This window comes from Salvelinus fontinalis, chromosome 11 (assembly GCF_029448725.1).
Source record: "Salvelinus fontinalis isolate EN_2023a chromosome 11, ASM2944872v1, whole genome shotgun sequence".
Lineage (NCBI taxonomy): Eukaryota > Metazoa > Chordata > Actinopteri > Salmoniformes > Salmonidae > Salvelinus > Salvelinus fontinalis.
This window is the reverse complement of record NC_074675.1, coordinates 56,234,922-56,254,921: the sequence shown is the minus strand read 5'-3', so window position 1 is coordinate 56,254,921 and position 20,000 is coordinate 56,234,922. Positions and strand designations below refer to the sequence as shown.

General features: G+C 43.5%; 2 protein-coding genes across 2 annotated transcripts in view; both read left to right on the top strand.

Moving 5' to 3' along the window:
- LOC129865979 (uncharacterized) overlaps window positions 1-7,692 on the top strand; it is a 10,475-nt gene extending 2,783 nt beyond the window's left edge. Inside the window, exons 2-4 of the mRNA XM_055939104.1 lie at window positions 2,616-2,702; window positions 4,019-4,072; window positions 4,736-7,692. Coding sequence (XP_055795079.1) covers window positions 5,029-7,104 — 2,076 coding nt within the window. The 5' untranslated portion in view covers window positions 2,616-2,702; window positions 4,019-4,072; window positions 4,736-5,028 and the 3' untranslated portion in view covers window positions 7,105-7,692. The remainder of the gene's footprint in view (window positions 1-2,615; window positions 2,703-4,018; window positions 4,073-4,735) is intronic.
- Window positions 7,693-8,684: 992 nt separating this feature from the next.
- corin (corin, serine peptidase) overlaps window positions 8,685-20,000 on the top strand; it is a 213,503-nt gene continuing 202,187 nt past the window's right edge. The window contains exons 1-2 of the mRNA XM_055937047.1: window positions 8,685-8,857; window positions 18,997-19,153. Of these exons, the coding sequence (XP_055793022.1) occupies window positions 8,804-8,857; window positions 18,997-19,153 (211 nt within the window). The 5' untranslated portion in view covers window positions 8,685-8,803. The remainder of the gene's footprint in view (window positions 8,858-18,996; window positions 19,154-20,000) is intronic.

Genomic DNA, 20,000 nt, shown 5'->3' with positions numbered 1-20,000 from the left:
GACTGGTATATATTATTAATACTGTAGTCTCTATGTCATGATGTAGGAGCTGCTGTGTTATAAAACCAGACAGGACCAGACTGGTATATATTATTAATACTGTAGTCTCTATGTCATGATGTAGGAGCTGCTCTGTTATAAAACCAGACAGGACCAGACTGGTATATATTATTAATACTGTAGTCTCTATGTCATGATGTAGGAGCTGCTCTGTTATAAAACCAGACAGGACCAGACTGGTATATGTTATTAATACTGTAGTCTCTATGTCATGATGTAGGAGCTGCTGTGTTATAAAACCAGACAGGACCAGACTGGTATATATTATTAATACTGTAGTCTCTATGTCATGATGTAGGAGCTGCTGTGTTATAAAACCAGACAGGACCAGACTGGTATATATTATTAATACTGTAGTGTCTGTCATGATGTAGGAGCTGCTGTGTTATAAAACCAGACAGGACCAGACGGGTATATATTATTAATACTGTAGTCTCTATGTCATGATGTAGGAGCTGCTGTGTTATAAAACCAGACAGGACCAGACTGGTATATATTATTAATACTGTAGTCTCTATGTCATGATGTAGGAGCTGCTCTGTTATAAAAACCAGACAGGACCAGACTGGTATATATTATTAATACTGTAGTCTCTATGTCATGATGTAGGAGCTGCTGTGTTATAAAACCAGACAGGACCAGACTGGTATATTTTATTAATACTGTAGTCTCTATGTCATGATGTAGGAGCTGCTGTGTTATAAAACCAGACAGGACCAGACTGGTATATATTATTAATACTGTAGTCTCTATGTCATGATGTAGGAGCTGCTCTGTTATAAAACCAGACAGGACCAGACTGGTATATATTATTAATACTGTAGTCTCTATGTCATGATGTAGGAGCTGCTCTGTTATAAAACCAGACAGGACCAGACTGGTATATATTATTAATACTGTAGTGTCTATGTCATGATGTAGGAGCTGCTGTGTTATAAAAGCAGAGAGGACCAGACTGGTATATATTATTAATACTGTAGTGTCTATGTCATGATGTAGGAGCTGCTGTGTTATAAAACCAGACAGGACCAGACTGGTATATATTATTAATACTGTAGTCTCTATGTCATGATGTAGGAGCTGCTGTGTTATAAAACCAGACAGGACCAGACTGGTATATATTATTAATACTATATTGTCTGTCATGATGTAGGAGCTGCTGTGTTATAAAACCAGACAGGACCAGACTGGTATATATTATTAATACTGTAGTCTCTATGTCATGATGTAGGAGCTGCTCTGTTATAAAACCAGACAGGACCAGACTGGTATATATTATTAATACTGTAGTCTCTATGTCATGATGTAGGAGCTGCTGTGTTATAAAACCAGACAGGACCAGACTGGTATATATTATTAATACTGTAGTGTCTATGTCATGATGTAGGAGCTGCTGTGTTATAAAACCAGACAGGACCAGACTGGTATATATTATTAATACTGTAGTCTCTATGTCATGATGTAGGAGCTGCTGTGTTATAAAACCAGACAGGACCAGACTGGTATATATTATTAATACTGTAGTCTCTATGTCATGATGTAGGAGCTGCTCTGTTATAAAACCAGACAGGACCAGACTGGTATATATTATTAATACTGTAGTCTCTATGTCATGATGTAGGAGCTGCTGTGTTATAAAACCAGACAGGACCAGACTGGTATATATTATTAATACTGTAGTCTCTATGTCATGATGTAGGAGCTGCTGTGTTATAAAACCAGACAGGACCAGACTGGTATATATTATTAATACTGTAGTCTCTATGTCATGATGTAGGAGCTGCTGTGTTATAAAAGCAGAGAGGACCAGACTGGTATATGTTATTAATACTGTAGTCTCTATGTCATGATGTAGGAGCTGCTGTGTTATAAAACCAGACAGGACCAGACTGGTATATATTATTAATACTGTAGTCTCTATGTCATGATGTAGGAGCTGCTGTGTTATAAAACCAGACAGGACCAGACTGGTATATATTATTAATACTGTAGTCTCTATGTCATGATGTAGGAGCTGCTGTGTTATAAAACCAGACAGGACCAGACTGGTATATATTATTAATACTGTAGTCTCTATGTCATGATGTAGGAGCTGCTGTGTTATAAAACCAGACAGGACCAGACTGGTATATATTATTAATACTGTAGTCTCTATGTCATGATGTAGGAGCTGCTGTGTTATAAAACCAGACAGGACCAGACTGGTATATATTAATAATACTGTAGTCTCTATGTCATGATGTAGGAGCTGCTGTGTTATAAAACCAGACAGGACCAGACTGGTATATATTATTAATACTGTAGTCTCTATGTCATGATGTAGGAGCTGCTGTGTTATAAAACCAGACAGGACCAGACTGGTATATATTATTAATACTGTAGTCTCTATGTCATGATGTAGGAGCTGCTGTGTTATAAAACCAGACAGGACCAGACTGGTATATATTATTAATACTGTAGTCTCTATGTCATGATGTAGGAGCTGCTGTGTTATAAAACCAGACAGGACCAGACTGGTATATATTATTAATACTGTAGTGTCTGTCATGATGTAGGAGCTGCTGTGTTATAAAAGCAGAGAGGACCAGACTCAGGTGGACTGTAATGAATCATGTAAAGCCCTACGGAGAAAGGCCGACGAGGTAACCCACCCCCACACACACACACACACACACACACACACACACACACACACACACACACACACACACTTTATACACACAATTTATACACAAACACACTTTATACACACACAGATGTATGAGGTAGGCGCCCCCAGATCCCCATTTACACAGGAGCTCTGACAGAAACAACTCATGGATCTCTGGATGGATCTCTACATGGCCCTGGTGGGTGTGAAGGTCTTAGTTACATGGACCCTGGTGGGTGTGGAGGTATTAGTTACCTGGACCCTGGTGGGTGTGGAGGTATTAGTTACCTGGACCCTGCTGGGTGTGGAGGTATTAGTTACCTGAACCCTGGTGGGTGAGGAGGTATTAGTTACCTGGACCCTGGTGGGTGTGGAGGTATTAGTTACATGGACCCTGGTGGGGGTGGAGGTATTAGTTACCTGGACCCTGGTGGGGGTGGAGGTATTAGTTACATGGACCCTGGTGGGGGTGGAGGTATTAGTTACCTGGACCCTGGTGGGGGTGGAGGTATTAGTTACATGGACCCTGGTGGGTGTGGAGGTATTAGTTACATGGACCCTGGTGGGTGTGGAGGTATTAGTTACATGGACCCTGGTGGGTGAGGAGGTATTAGTTACATGGACCCTGGTGGGTGTGGAGGTATTAGTTACATGGACCCTGGTGGGTGAGGAGGTATTAGTTACATGGACCCTGGTGGGTGTGGAGGTATTAGTTACATGGACCCTGGTGGGTGAGGAGGTATTAGTTACATGGCCCTGGTGGGTGAGGAGGTATTAGTTACATGGACCCTGCTGGGTGTGGAGGTATTAGTTACATGGACCCTGGTGGGTGTGGAGGTATTAGTTACATGGACCCTGGTGGGTGTGGAGGTATTAGTTACATGGACCCTGGTGGGTGTGGAGGTATTAGTTACATGGACCCTGGTGGGTGTGGAGGTATTAGTTACATGGACCCTGGTGGGTGTGGAGGTATTAGTTACATGGACCCTGGTGGGTGTGGAGGTATTAGTTACATGGACCCTGGTGGGGGTGGAGGTATTAGTTACATGGACCCTGCTGGGTGTGGAGGTATTAGTTACATGGACCCTGGTGGGTGTGGAGGTATTAGTTACCTGGATCCTGGTGGGTGTGGAGGTATTAGTTACATGGACCCTGGTGGGTGTGGAGGTATTAGTTACCTGGACCCTGGTGGGTGTGGAGGTATTAGTTACATGGACCCTGCTGGGTATTAGTTACATGGACCCTGGTGGGGGTGTGACATAGGAACATTGTGTACTCAACATCTGATGATGTCATAATTATGTGTAGGTGAAAGAAGCAGAAGAGAATGCAGCCCTGGAGGAAGACAGGAAGAAACATCAGGTGAGTTTCCCCTTCTCCCCCTTTCTCTCCCTTTCTCTCTCCCTTTCTCTCTCCCTTTCTCTCTCCCTTTCTCTCTCCCCTTCTCCCCCTTCTCTCTCCCCTTCTCTCTCCCCTTCTCTCCCCCCTTCTCTCTCCCCTTCTCTCTCCCCTTCTCTCTCCCCTTCTCTCCCCTTCTCTCTCCTTCTCTCTCCCCTTCTCTCTCCCCTTCTCTCTCCTTCTCTCTCCTTCTCTCTCCCCTTCTCTCTCCCCTTCTCTCTCCCCTTCTCCCTCCCTTTCTCTCTCCCCTTTTCTCTCCCCTTCTCTCTCCATTTCTCTCTCCCCTTCTCTCTCCCTTTCCCTCTCCTCTCTCTCCCTTTCCTCCCCTCTCTCTCCCTTTCCTCCCCTCTCTCTCTCTCTCCCTTTACCCTCCTCTCTCTGTTTGTGGAACAGATACATGGAAATTGTGATTGTGTTGGTTATTTGGGGTGTTCCCCAAAGTTCAGTAGGACTGTTACTGTTCACCTCAGCGACTGTAACATTATTCATACTCACCCCTCTCTCTCCATCCCTCTCTCCCTCTCTCTCTATCCCTCTCTCCCTCTCTCTCCATCCCTCTCTCCCTCTCTCTCCATCCCTCTCTCCCCTCTCTCATCCCTCTCTCCCCTCTCTCTCCATCCCTCTCAGGCTGAGTTGGAAGCCTTTGAGAAGCGTCAGAAGGGCAGACGTAAGAAGCGAGGGAAGAGAGGAGAGGAAGAGGAGGAGGCGGAGGGTGGTTGGAGGAGGTATAGAGCGGTGGTCATGGTGTCTCTGGGTGGAGTTCTACTGTCTGCTGTCGCTTTCTATCTCATACAAATGGGTTAGACACAGACACACACACACACAGACACTCTACCTGGTTCAGATGATGTTAAGATCATACAGCTGTCTACAGTAGAAGCAGAGGAGAGAGGACGGGTCTGAAATGGAACCCTATTAGAATGGGTCTGAAATGGAACCCTATTAGGACGGGTCTGAAATGGAACCCTATTAGAACGGGTCTGAAATGGAACCCTATTAGAACAGGTCTGAAATGGAACCCTATTAGGATGGGTCTGAAATGGAACCCTATTAGAATGGGTCTGAAATGGAACCCTATTAGAATGGGTCTGAAATGGAACCCTATTAGAATGGGTCTGAAATGGAACCCTATTAGAATGGGTCTGAAATGGATCCCTATTAGAATGGGTCTGAAATGGAACCCTATTAGAATGGGTCTGAAATGGATCCCTATTAGAATGGGTCTGAAATGGAACCCTATTAGAATGGGTCTGAAATGGAACACTATTAGAACGGGTCTGAAATGGAACCCTATTAGAATGGGTCTGAAATGGAACCCTATTAGAATGGGTCTGAAATGGATCCCTATTAGAATGGGTCTGAAATGGAACCCTATTAGAATGGGTCTGAAATGGAACCCTATTAGAATGGGTCTGAAATGGAACCCTATTAGAACAGGTCTGAAATGGAACCCTATTAGAATGGGTCTGAAATGGAACCCTATTAGAATGGGTCTGAAATGGATCCCTATTAGAATGGGTCTGAAATGGATCCCTATTAGAATGGGTCTGAAATGGAACCCTATTAGAACGGGTCTGAAATGGAACCCTATTAGAACAGGTCTGAAATGGAACCCTATTAGAATGGGTCTGAAATGGAACCCTATTAGAATGGGTCTGAAATGGAACCCTATTAGAATGGGTCTGAAATGGAACCCTATTAGAATGGGTCTGAAATGGATCCCTATTAGAATGGGTCTGAAATGGAACCCTATTAGAATGGGTCTGAAATGGATCCCTATTAGAATGGGTCTGAAATGGAACCCTATTAGAATGGGTCTGAAATGGAACCCTATTAGGACGGGTCTGAAATGGAACCCTATTAGAACGGGTCTGAAATGGATCCCTATTAGAATGGGTCTGAAATGGAACCCTATTAGGATGGGTCTGAAATGGATCCCTATTAGAATGGGTCTGAAATGGAACCCTATTAGAATGGGTCTGAAATGGAACCCTATTAGAACGAGTCTGAAATGGAACCCTATTAGGACGGGTCTGAAATGGAACCCTATTAGAATGGGTCTGAAATGGAACCCTATTAGAATGGGTCTGAAATGGAACCCTATTAGAATGGGTCTGAAATGGAACCCTATTAGAACGGGTCTGAAATGGAACCCTATTAGAATGGGTCTGAAATGGAACCCTATTAGAACGGGTCTGAAATGGAACCCAATTAGGACGGGTCTGAAATGGAACCCTATTAGAATGGGTCTGAAATGGATCCCTATTAGAATGGGTCTGAAATGGAACCCTATTAGAATGGGTCTGAAATGGAACCCTATTAGGACGGGTCTGAAATGGATCCCTATTAGAATGGGTCTGAAATGGATCCCTATTAGAATGGGTCTGAAATGGAACCCTATTAGAACGGGTCTGAAATGGAACCCTATTAGAACGGGTCTGAAATGGAACCCTATTAGGACGGGTCTGAAATGGAACCCTATTAGAACGGGTCTGAAATGGAACCCTATTAGAATGGGTCTGAAATGGAACCCTATTAGAATGGGTCTGAAATGGAACCCTATTAGGACGGGTCTGAAATGGAACTCTATTAGAATGGGTCTGAAATGGATCCCTATTAGAATGGGTCTGAAATGGATCCCTATTAGAATGGGTCTGAAATGGAACCCTATTAGAATGGGTCTGAAATGGAACCCTATTAGAACGGCTCTGAAATGGAACCCTATTAGAACGGGTCTGAAATGGAACCCTATTAGAACGGGTCTGAAATGGAACCCTATTAGAATGGGTCTGAAATGGAACCCTATTAGAATGGGTCTGAAATGGAACCCTATTAGAATGGGTCTGAAATGGATCCCTATTAGAATGGGTCTGAAATGGAACCCTATTAGAATGGGTCTGAAATGGATCCCTATTAGAATGGGTCTGAAATGGAACCCTATTAGAATGGGTCTGAAATGGAACCCGGTGAACTATGTTAGACCTCATAGGGAATAGGGCAAACATATTTAGTCTCATTATTACAAGTGATATTCTTATTATTAACATTATTATTGATATGAATGACCATTATTATTATTATCTGAAATTATCTGTTATTATCTGTTATCTGATATTATCTGATATTATCTGTTATTATCTGATATTATCTGTTATTATCTGATATTATCTGATATTATCTGTTGTTATCTGTTATTATCTGTTATTATCTGTTATTATCTGTTATTATCTGATATTATCTGTTATCTGATATTATCTGTTATTATCTGATATTATCTGTTATTATCTGATATTATCTGATATTATCTGTTGTTATCTGTTATTATCTGATATTATCTGTTATTATCTGATATTATCTGTTATTATCTGTTATTATCTGATATTATCTGATGTTATCTGATGTTATCTGTTGTTATCTGTTGTTATCTGTTGTTATCTGATATTATTTGTTATTATTTGTTATTATCTGATATCTGTTATTATCTGATATTATCTGTTATTATCTGTTGGGGCTGATCTGATGATTGATGGTACTTTGTTTTGTGTAATAAAATTAAAATAAAATCTGAATTTGGAAATAATGAAGTCTATGTTCATGTCTCAACTGTTGATGATGCCCTGTGGTGTTCTGGCGACACACACGCACACACACACCACCGACACACACACACACACACACATACACCACCGACACACACACACACCACCGACACACACACACCACCGACACACACACACACATACACCACCGACACACACACACACCACCACACACACACACACACCACTGACACACATACACACACCACCGGCACGCACACACTCCACCGACACACACACACACACACACCACCGACACACATACACACCACCGACACACACACACACACCACCGACACACAGGGTCATGGTGCATGTGTCCTGGTCTGACCCTGGCTATTTGATCACACTGTGCCTTTACCTGGTCTCTCACTCTGAGGGCGGACGTCCCTGCCAGCCGTCTCGCTAAATTATATTCATGTTGACGCACAGGTCAAATCTGTGTGAAAGTTTCTCAGAATCTAAGGAAACAAGAGCAGGAGTGTGAGAGTTGAAGAGAGAGAGAGAGACGGGGGAGAGTAAGAGAGAGTCGGGGGAGAGAGAGTCGGAGAGAGTAAGAGAGTCGGGGGAGAGAGAGACGGGGAGAGTAAGAGAGAGACGGGGGAGAGAAAGAGAGAGTCAGGGAGAGAGAGAGACGGGGGAGAGAAAGAGAGAGTCAGGGAGAGAGAGAGACGGGGGAGAGAAAGAGAGAGTCAGGGAGAGAGTAAGAGAGAGTCAGGGAGAGTCAGGGAGAGAGTAAGAGAGAGTAAGAGAAAGTCAGGGAGAGAATAAGAGAGAGTCAGGGAGAGAGTAAGAGAGAGTCAGGGAGAGAGTAAGAGAGAGTCAGGGAGAGAGTAAGAGAGAGTCAGTGAGAGTCAGGGGGGAGAGAGAAAGTCAGGGAGTCCGGGAGAGAGAGTAAGAGAGAGTCGCGTGAGAGAGAGAGGGAGTGTGCGTGTGTTAGTGGGAGGAGTCCGGGTATGGATAGGACGGTAGAGGTTCTGCCTGGAGTCTTTCCCCTGGAGTCTCCCAGAGCAGCACTAGGCTACCAGAGATTTACCGTCTACCGTACGGGACAGAGATGAGTGTGTGAGGTGAGGGTAAAGAGGGAGGCAGCATCATGTTATCGTCTGGAGACTGCACGGTCCCTCACGTCACATTCAGCGGCACTGGGGTAAGAAACCACCTTTCTAGATCTTTCATCTCTTCTCTCTCTTTCACATCCGTTCTCCCTTTCACCCTCCTCTGCTCTCTAAATATTTTAGAGGCTATTAGAGAACATTATTTTTCTCCTGCGTGCCATTTATTTGGATCTGTAATGGTTCTGTAAGCCTAATGGCTTTAGTCCTATGATAAATGATCTATTTAATTCATAAATAGTCCACGCCTCCATATAAACATTTTAGCTGATATTAAATTGTAGTGAGAAAATCTCTGGAGAAACTTTGGCCAAAAACAACACACAAAACACTACTTTTATGGGCTAGACAGAATGCCCACATTCTTCGCGGACGGCTGGTTCACATTCCCTCTGTCTGATTCGGTTATTTCCCACCAGGAGATTATTTAATCCAACAGATCTCTTCCGGTCTGACCGGTTAACTGGCCCGCAGGTACGTGCGCCAGCTGCGCGGCTCCTATTTAAAGCGCACGAGGTGTGAAACCGTCTCCCCTTCTCCTCGAGCGTGGCACCGGGAACGTCGCGTTTCCACCGCTCGCGCTCCAACGTGTGGGAGACAGAACACAGTCACACTTTCTCCCCCCCCCCCCCCTCTCTCTAAAAATAAACGTATTTCTCTTGAGTGGAGAGTTCAGATTCCCTCGTCCTAGCACCGGGGGCACGCGGCTGTGCGGCTGGCTGAACGGAAAGTCTGAAGCGAAAAATACCTCGCGGTTAAAAATACCCCCCCCCCCCCAACACACACACACACACACACACACACTTAAGGGCTGGAGATGACGCGTAGTCCTAGTGTTGCTTCCGTTAGTGGAAAAAACGGGCACCGGAGACCTCACCCCCCTCGTAACTTACCTGGAAGGAAAGGATTCCCCCGATCACCAGAGTATCATATCCTCTCTGGTTACGTTAGAGCTCCGTTCTTTTCCGTTAGAGCTCCGTTCTTTTCCGTTACATCCACTTGGGTCAGAGCGAAATGATCAACTCGGTAACGGCCAGTCCCATGTGAACAGGAGAGGTGACGTTTAGCATATGTGAAGTGGTAAGCTAATTAACGACGTGCTAGGAGTTATTATCACTTATTTTCGGTGAAGGCGGAGTTCTTTGCGCACTGTTATGTACAAGGACCCTGTAGAGAGAAGAGATATATAAATAGAGTCTGTATGGCTCTGTCATTTGTAATATAATAATAATAATAATAATAATAATAATAATAATTATTATTAATTATAATAATAATAATAATAATTTGTAATGTCCTGTCTCCCACTCCTGGCAAAGTCATTATTGTGAGTTTTGAGGTGAGCACGTCTGAAAGTCTCTTCTAACAACCAACTAGGCTACAGGTTAACTCAGGGGGACCTTTATACAACTATTCAACCAACTAGGCTACAGGTATGGTTAACTCAGGGGGACCCTTATACAACTATTTAACCAACTAGGCTACAGGTTAACTCAGGGGGACCTTTATACAACTATTCAACCAACTAGGCTACAGGTATGGTTAACTCAGGGGGACCTTTATACAACTATTTAACCAACTAGGCTACAGGTATGGTTAACTCAGGGGGAACTTTATACAACTATTCAACCAACTAGGCTACAGGTATGGTTAACTCAGGGGGACCTTTATACAACTATTCAACCAACTAGGCTACAGGTTAACTCAGGGGGACCTTTATACAATTATTTAACCAACTAGGCTACAGGTATGGTTAACTCAGGGGGACCTTTATACAACAATTTAACCAACTAGGCTACAGGTATGGTTAACTCAGGGGGACCTTTATACAACTATATAACCAACTAGGCTACAGGTTAACTCAGGGGGACCCTTATACAACTATTCAACCAACTAGGCTACAGGTTAACTCAGGGGGACCCTTATACAACTATTTAACCAACTAGGCTACAGGTATGGTTAACTCAGGGGGACCTTTATACAACTATTCAACCAACTAGGCTACAGGTTAACTCAGGGGGACCCTTATACAACTATTTAACCAACTAGGCTACAGGTATGGTTAACTCAGGGGGACCTTTATACAACTATTCAACCAACTAGGCTACAGGTTAACTCAGGGGGACCTTTATACAACTATTTAACCAACTAGGCTACAGGTATGGTTAACTCAGGGGGACCTTTATACAACTATTTAACCAACTAGGCTACGGGTTAACTCAGGGGGACCCTTATACAACTATTTAACCAACTAGGCTACAGGTTAACTCAGGGGGACCTTTATACAACTATATAACCAACTAGGCTACAGGTTAACTCAGGGGGACCCTTATACAACTATTCAACCAACTAGGCTACAGGTTAACTCAGGGGGACCCTTATACAACTATTTAACCAACTAGGCTACAGGTATGGTTAACTCAGGGGGACCTTTATACAACTATTCAACCAACTAGGCTACAGGTTAACTCAGGGGGACCCTTATACAACTATTTAACCAACTAGGCTACAGGTATGGTTAACTCAGGGGGACCTTTATACAACTATTTAACCAACTAGGCTACAGGTTAACTCAGGGGGACCCTTATACAACTATTTAACCAACTAGGCTACAGGTTAACTCAGGGGGACCCTTATACAACTATTTAACCAACGAGGCTACAGGTATGGTTAACTCAGGGGGACCTTTATACAACTATTCAACCAACTAGGCTACAGGTATGGTTAACTCAGGGGGACCTTTATACAACTATTCAACCAACTAGGCTACAGGTATGGTTAACTCAGGGGGACCTTTATACAACTATTTAACCAACTAGGCTACAGGTATGGTTAACTCAGGGGGAACTTTATACAACTATTCAACCAACTAGGCTACAGGTATGGTTAACTCAGGGGGACCTTTATACAACTATTCAACCAACTAGGCTACAGGTTAACTCAGGGGGACCTTTATACAATTATTTAACCAACTAGGCTACAGGTATGGTTAACTCAGGGGGACCTTTATACAACAATTTAACCAACTAGGCTACAGGTATGGTTAACTCAGGGGGACCTTTATACAACTATATAACCAACTAGGCTACAGGTTAACTCAGGGGGACCCTTATACAACTATTCAACCAACTAGGCTACAGGTTAACTCAGGGGGACCCTTATACAACTATTTAACCAACTAGGCTACAGGTATGGTTAACTCAGGGGGACCTTTATACAACTATTCAACCAACTAGGCTACAGGTTAACTCAGGGGGACCCTTATACAACTATTTAACCAACTAGGCTACAGGTATGGTTAACTCAGGGGGACCTTTATACAACTATTCAACCAACTAGGCTACAGGTTAACTCAGGGGGACCTTTATACAACTATTTAACCAACTAGGCTACAGGTATGGTTAACTCAGGGGGACCTTTATACAACTATTTAACCAACTAGGCTACGGGTTAACTCAGGGGGACCCTTATACAACTATTTAACCAACTAGGCTACAGGTTAACTCAGGGGGACCTTTATACAACTATATAACCAACTAGGCTACAGGTTAACTCAGGGGGACCCTTATACAACTATTCAACCAACTAGGCTACAGGTTAACTCAGGGGGACCCTTATACAACTATTTAACCAACTAGGCTACAGGTATGGTTAACTCAGGGGGACCTTTATACAACTATTCAACCAACTAGGCTACAGGTTAACTCAGGGGGACCCTTATACAACTATTTAACCAACTAGGCTACAGGTATGGTTAACTCAGGGGGACCTTTATACAACTATTTAACCAACTAGGCTACAGGTTAACTCAGGGGGACCCTTATACAACTATTTAACCAACTAGGCTACAGGTTAACTCAGGGGGACCCTTATACAACTATTTAACCAACGAGGCTACAGGTATGGTTAACTCAGGGGGACCTTTATACAACTATTCAACCAACTAGGCTACAGGTATGGTTAACTCAGGGGGACCTTTATACAACTATTCAACCAACTAGGCTACAGGTATGGTTAACTCAGGGGGACCCTTATACAACTATTCAACCAACTAGGCTACAGGTTAACTCAGGGGGACCCTTATACAACTATTTAACCAACTAGGCTACAGGTATGTTTAACTCAGGGGGACCTTTATACAACTATTCAACCAACTAGGCTACAGGTTAACTCAGGGGGACCTTTATACAACTATTTAACCAACTAGGCTACAGGTATGGTTAACTCAGGGGGACCCTTATACAACTATTCAACCAACTAGGCTACAGGTTAACTCAGGGGGACCCTTATACAACTATTTAACCAACTAGGCTACAGGTTAACTCGGGGGGACCTTTATACAACTATTCAACCAACTAGGCTACAGGTTAACTCAGGGGGACCCTTATACAACTATTTAACCAACTAGGCTACAGGTTAACTCAGGGGGACCCTTATACAACTATTCAACCAACTAGGCTACAGGTTAACTCAGGGGGACCTTTATACAACTAATTAACCAACTAGGCTACAGGTTAACTCAGGGGGACCCTTATACAACTATTTAACCAACTAGGCTACAGGTTAACTCAGGGGGACCTTTATACAACTATTTAACCAACTAGGCTACAGGTTAACTCAGGGGGACCCTTATACAACTATTCAACCAACTAGGCTACAGGTTAACTCAGGGGGACCTTTATACAACTATTTAACCAACTAGGCTACAGGTTAACTCAGGGGGACCTTTATACAACTATTTAACCAACTAGGCTACAGGTATGGTTAACTCAGGGGGACCCTTATACAACTATTTAACCAACTAGGCTACAGGTTAACTCAGGGGGACCCTTATACAACTATTTAACCAACTAGGCTACAGGTATGGTTAACTCAGGGGGACCTTTATACAACTATTTAACCAACTAGGCTACAGGTTAACTCAGGGGGACCCTTATACAACTATTCAACCAACTAGGCTACAGGTTAACTCAGGGGGACCTTTATACAACTATTTAACCAACTAGGCTACAGGTTAACTCAGGGGGACCTTTATACAACTATTTAACCAACTAGGCTACAGGTATGGTTAACTCAGGGGGACCTTTATACAACTATTCAACCAACTAGGCTACAGGTTAACTCAGGGGGACCTTTATACAACTATTTAACCAACTAGGCTACAGGTATGGTTAACTCAGGGGGACCTTTATACAACTATTCAACCAACTAGGCTACAGGTTAACTCAGGGGGACCTTTATACAACTATTTAACCAACTAGGCTACAGGTATGGTTAACTCAGGGGGACCCTTATACAACTATTTAACCAACTAGGCTACAGGTTAACTCAGGGGGACCTTTATACAACTATTCAACCAACTAGGCTACAGGTATGGTTAACTCAGGGGGACCTTTATACAACTATTTAACCAACTAGGCTACAGGTATGGTTAACTCAGGGGGAACTTTATACAACTATTCAACCAACTAGGCTACAGGTATGGTTAACTCAGGGGGACCTTTATACAACTATTCAACCAACTAGGCTACAGGTTAACTCAGGGGGACCTTTATACAATTATTTAACCAACTAGGCTACAGGTATGGTTAACTCAGGGGGACCTTTATACAACAATTTAACCAACTAGGCTACAGGTATGGTTAACTCAGGGGGACCTTTATACAACTATATAACCAACTAGGCTACAGGTTAACTCAGGGGGACCCTTATACAACTATTCAACCAACTAGGCTACAGGTTAACTCAGGGGGACCCTTATACAACTATTTAACCAACTAGGCTACAGGTATGGTTAACTCAGGGGGACCTTTATACAACTATTCAACCAACTAGGCTACAGGTTAACTCAGGGGGACTCTTATACAACTATTTAACCAACTAGGCTACAGGTATGGTTAACTCAGGGGGACCTTTATACAACTATTCAACCAACTAGGCTACAGGTTAACTCAGGGGGACCTTTATACAACTATTTAACCAACTAGGCTACAGGTATGGTTAACTCAGGGGGACCTTTATACAACTATTTAACCAACTAGGCTACGGGTTAACTCAGGGGGACCCTTATACAACTATTTAACCAACTAGGCTACAGGTTAACTCAGGGGGACCTTTATACAACTATATAACCAACTAGGCTACAGGTTAACTCAGGGGGACCCTTATACAAGTATTCAACCAACTAGGCTACAGGTTAACTCAGGGGGACCCTTATACAACTATTTAACCAACTAGGCTACAGGTATGGTTAACTCAGGGGGACCTTTATACAACTATTCAACCAACTAGGCTACAGGTTAACTCAGGGGGACCCTTATACAACTATTTAACCAACTAGGCTACAGGTATGGTTAACTCAGGGGGACCTTTATACAACTATTTAACCAACTAGGCTACAGGTTAACTCAGGGGGACCCTTATACAACTATTTAACCAACTAGGCTACAGGTTAACTCAGGGGGACCCTTATACAACTATTTAACCAACTAGGCTACAGGTATGGTTAACTCAGGGGGACCTTTATACAACTATTCAACCAACTAGGCTACAGGTATGGTTAACTCAGGGGGACCTTTATACAACTATTCAACCAACTAGGCTACAGGTATGGTTAACTCAGGGGGACCCTTATACAACTATTCAACCAACTAGGCTACAGGTTAACTCAGGGGGACCCTTATACAACTATTTAACCAACTAGGCTACAGGTATGTTTAACTCAGGGGGACCTTTATACAACTATTCAACCAACTAGGCTACAGGTTAACTCAGGGGGACCTTTATACAACTATTTAACCAACTAGGCTACAGGTATGGTTAACTCAGGGGGACCCTTATACAACTATTCAACCAACTAGGCTACAGGTTAACTCAGGGGGACCCTTATACAACTATTTAACCAACTAGGCTACAGGTTAACTCGGGGGGACCTTTATACAACTATTCAACCAACTAGGCTACAGGTTAACTCAGGGGGACCCTTATACAACTATTTAACCAACTAGGCTACAGGTTAACTCAGGGGGACCCTTATACAACTATTCAACCAACTAGGCTACAGGTTAACTCAGGGGGACCTTTATACAACTAATTAACCAACTAGGCTACAGGTTAACTCAGGGGGACCCTTATACAACTATTTAACCAACTAGGCTACAGGTTAACTCAGGGGGACCTTTATACAACTATTTAACCAACTAGGCTACAGGTTAACTCAGGGGGACCCTTATACAACTATTCAACCAACTAGGCTACAGGTTAACTCAGGGGGACCTTTATACAACTATTTAACCAACTAGGCTACAGGTTAACTCAGGGGGACCTTTATACAACTATTTAACCAACTAGGCTACAGGTATGGTTAACTCAGGGGGACCCTTATACAACTATTTAACCAACTAGGCTACAGGTTAACTCAGGGGGACCCTTATACAACTATTTAACCAACTAGGCTACAGGTATGGTTAACTCAGGGGGACCTTTATACAACTATTTAACCAACTAGGCTACAGGTTAACTCAGGGGGACCCTTATACAACTATTCAACCAACTAGGCTACAGGTTAACTCAGGGGGACCTTTATACAACTATTTAACCAACTAGGCTACAGGTTAACTCAGGGGGACCTTTATACAACTATTTAACCAACTAGGCTACAGGTATGGTTAACTCAGGGGGACCTTTATACAACTATTCAACCAACTAGGCTACAGGTATGGTTAACTCAGGGGGACCCTTATACAACTATTTAACCAACTAGGCTACAGGTTAACTCAGGGGGACCCTTATACAACTATTTAACCAACTAGGCTACAGGTATGGTTAACTCAGGGGGACCTTTATACAACTATTTAACCAACTAGGCTACAGGTTAACTCAGGGGGACCCTTATACAACTATTCAACCAACTAGGCTACAGGTTAACTCAGGGGGACCTTTATACAACTATTTAACCAACTAGGCTACAGGTTAACTCAGGGGGACCTTTATACAACTATTTAACCAACTAGGCTACAGGTATGGTTAACTCAGGGGGACCTTTATACAACTATTCAACCAACTAGGCTACAGGTTAACTCAGGGGGACCTTTATACAACTATTTAACCAACTAGGCTACAGGTATGGTTAACTCAGGGGGACCTTTATACAACTATTTAACCAACTAGGCTACAGGTTAACTCAGGGGGACCCTTATACAACTATTCAACCAACTAGGCTACAGGTTAACTCAGGGGGACCCTTATACAACTATTTAACCAACTAGGCTACAGGTATGGTTAACTCAGGGGGACCTTTATACAACTATTCAACCAACTAGGCTACAGGTTAACACAGGGGGACCTTTATACAACTATTTAACCAACTAGGCTACAGGTATGGTTAACTCAGGGGGACCCTTATACAACTATTCAACCAACTAGGCTACAGGTTAACTCAGGGGGACCCTTATACAACTATTTAACCAACTAGGCTACAGGTTAACTCGGGGGGACCTTTATACAACTATTCAACCAACTAGGCTACAGGTTAACTCAGGGGGACCCTTATACAACTATTTAACCAACTAGGCTACAGGTTAACTCAGGGGGACCCTTATACAACTATTCAACCAACTAGGCTACAGGTTAACTCAGGGGGACCTTTATACAACTAATTAACCAACTAGGCTACAGGTTAACTCAGGGGGACCCTTATACAACTATTTAACCAACTAGGCTACAGGTTAACTCAGGGGGACCTTTATACAACTATTTAACCAACTAGGCTACAGGTTAACTCAGGGGGACCCTTATACAACTATTCAACCAACTAGGCTACAGGTTAACTCAGGGGGACCTTTATACAACTATTTAACCAACTAGGCTACAGGTTAACTCAGGGGGACCTTTATACAACTATTTAACCAACTAGGCTACAGGTATGGTTAACTCAGGGGGACCCTTATACAACTATTTAACCAACTAGGCTACAGGTTAACTCAGGGGGACCCTTATACAACTATTTAACCAACTAGGCCACAGGTATGGTTAACTCAGGGGGACCCTTATACAACTATTTAACCAACTAGGCTACAGGTTAACTCAGGGGGACCCTTATACAACTATTTAACCAACTAGGCTACAGGTTAACTCAGGGGGACCCTTATACAACTATTCAACCAACTAGGCTACAGGTATGGTTAACTCAGGGGGACCCTTATACAACTATTTAACCAACTAGGCTACAGGTTAACTCAGGGGGACCCTTATACAACTATTCAACCAACTAGGCTACAGGTATGGTTAACTCAGGGGGACCTTTATACAACTATTTAACCAACTAGGCTACAGGTATTGTTAACTCAGGGGGACCCTTATACAACTATTTAACCAACTAGGCCACAGGTATGGTTAACTCAGGGGGACCCTTATACAACTATTTAACCAACTAGGCTACAGGTTAACTCAGGGGGACCCTTATACAACTATTTAACCAACTAGGCTACAGGTTAACTCAGGGGGACCCTTATACAACTATTCAACCAACTAGGCTACAGGTATGGTTAACTCAGGGGGACCCTTATACAACTATTTAACCAACTAGGCTACAGGTTAACTCAGGGGGACCCTTATACAACTATTCAACCAACTAGGCTACAGGTATGGTTAACTCAGGGGGACCTTTATACAACTATTTAACCAACTAGGCTACAGGTATGGTTAACTCAGGGGGACCCTTATACAACTATTCAACCAACTAGGCTACAGGTTAACTCAGGGGGACCTTTAAAAAACGATTCAACCAACCAAACAGAATTCTGTAATACTGCTGTGAGTGTGGGTCAGTCGGCTAAATTAACCATCGAGGTCTTTGGTTTACCACTAGTGATGTATAGAGATACTATATCTAACTGTTAGTTATAATACTGCTGACCTATCTAACTGTTAGTTATAATACTGCTGACCTATCTAACTGTTAGTTATAATACTGTTAGTTATAATACTGTTAGTTATAATACTGCTGACCTATCTAACTGTTAGTTATAGTACTGTCTCTCTCTCTCTCTCTCTCTCTCTCTCTCTCTCTCTCTCTCTCTCTCTCTCTCTCTCGGTCTCTCTGTGTTTGAGTCTCTGTCTCCTCTCTGTCCCCACTTCTGTCTCGTTTCTCTGTCTCCCCTCTCTCTGTGTGTAGGTTGCTGATGAGGACACGACCAGGGGTCGGTCCTCGGGTGAAGTGTGTCCTCAGAAGATGACCTCGTCAAAGAACTATATTCGTCTTCTCCTCCTCATCCTCGTCCCTGTTATCAGCCTGCTAACCTGTCTACTGCTGGTTCTCCTTGCCTTCTCAGGTACACACACAGCTACACACACACTCAGCTGGACACACACACACAGCTACACACACACTCAGCTGGACACACACACACAGCTACACACACACTCAGCTGGACACACACACACAGCTACACACACACTCAGCTGGACACACACACACAGCTACACACACACTCAGCTGGACACACAAACACATCTACACACACACTCAGCTGGACACACACACACACAGCTACACACACACTCAGCTGGACACACACACACAGCTACACACACACTCAGCTGGACACACAAACACATCTACACACACACTCAGCTGGACACACACACACACAGCTACACACACACTCAGCTGGACACACAAACACATCTACACACACACTCAGCTGGACACACACACACACAGCTACACACACACTCAGCTGGACACACACACACAGCTACACACACACTCAGCTGGACACACAAACACAGCTACACACACACTCAGCTGGACACACACACACAGCTACACACACACTCAGCTGGACACACACACACAGCTACACACACACTCAGCTGGACACACAAACACATCTACACACACACTCAGCTGGACACACACACACACACACAGCTACACACACACTCAGCTGGACACACACACACACAGCTACACACACACTCAGCTGGACACACACACACAGCTACACACACACTCAGCTGGACACACACACACACAGCTACACACACACTCAGCTGGACACACACACACAGCTACACACACACTCAGCTGGACACACACACACAACTACACACACACTCAGCTGGACACACAAACACATCTACACACACACTCAGCTGGACACACACACACAGCTA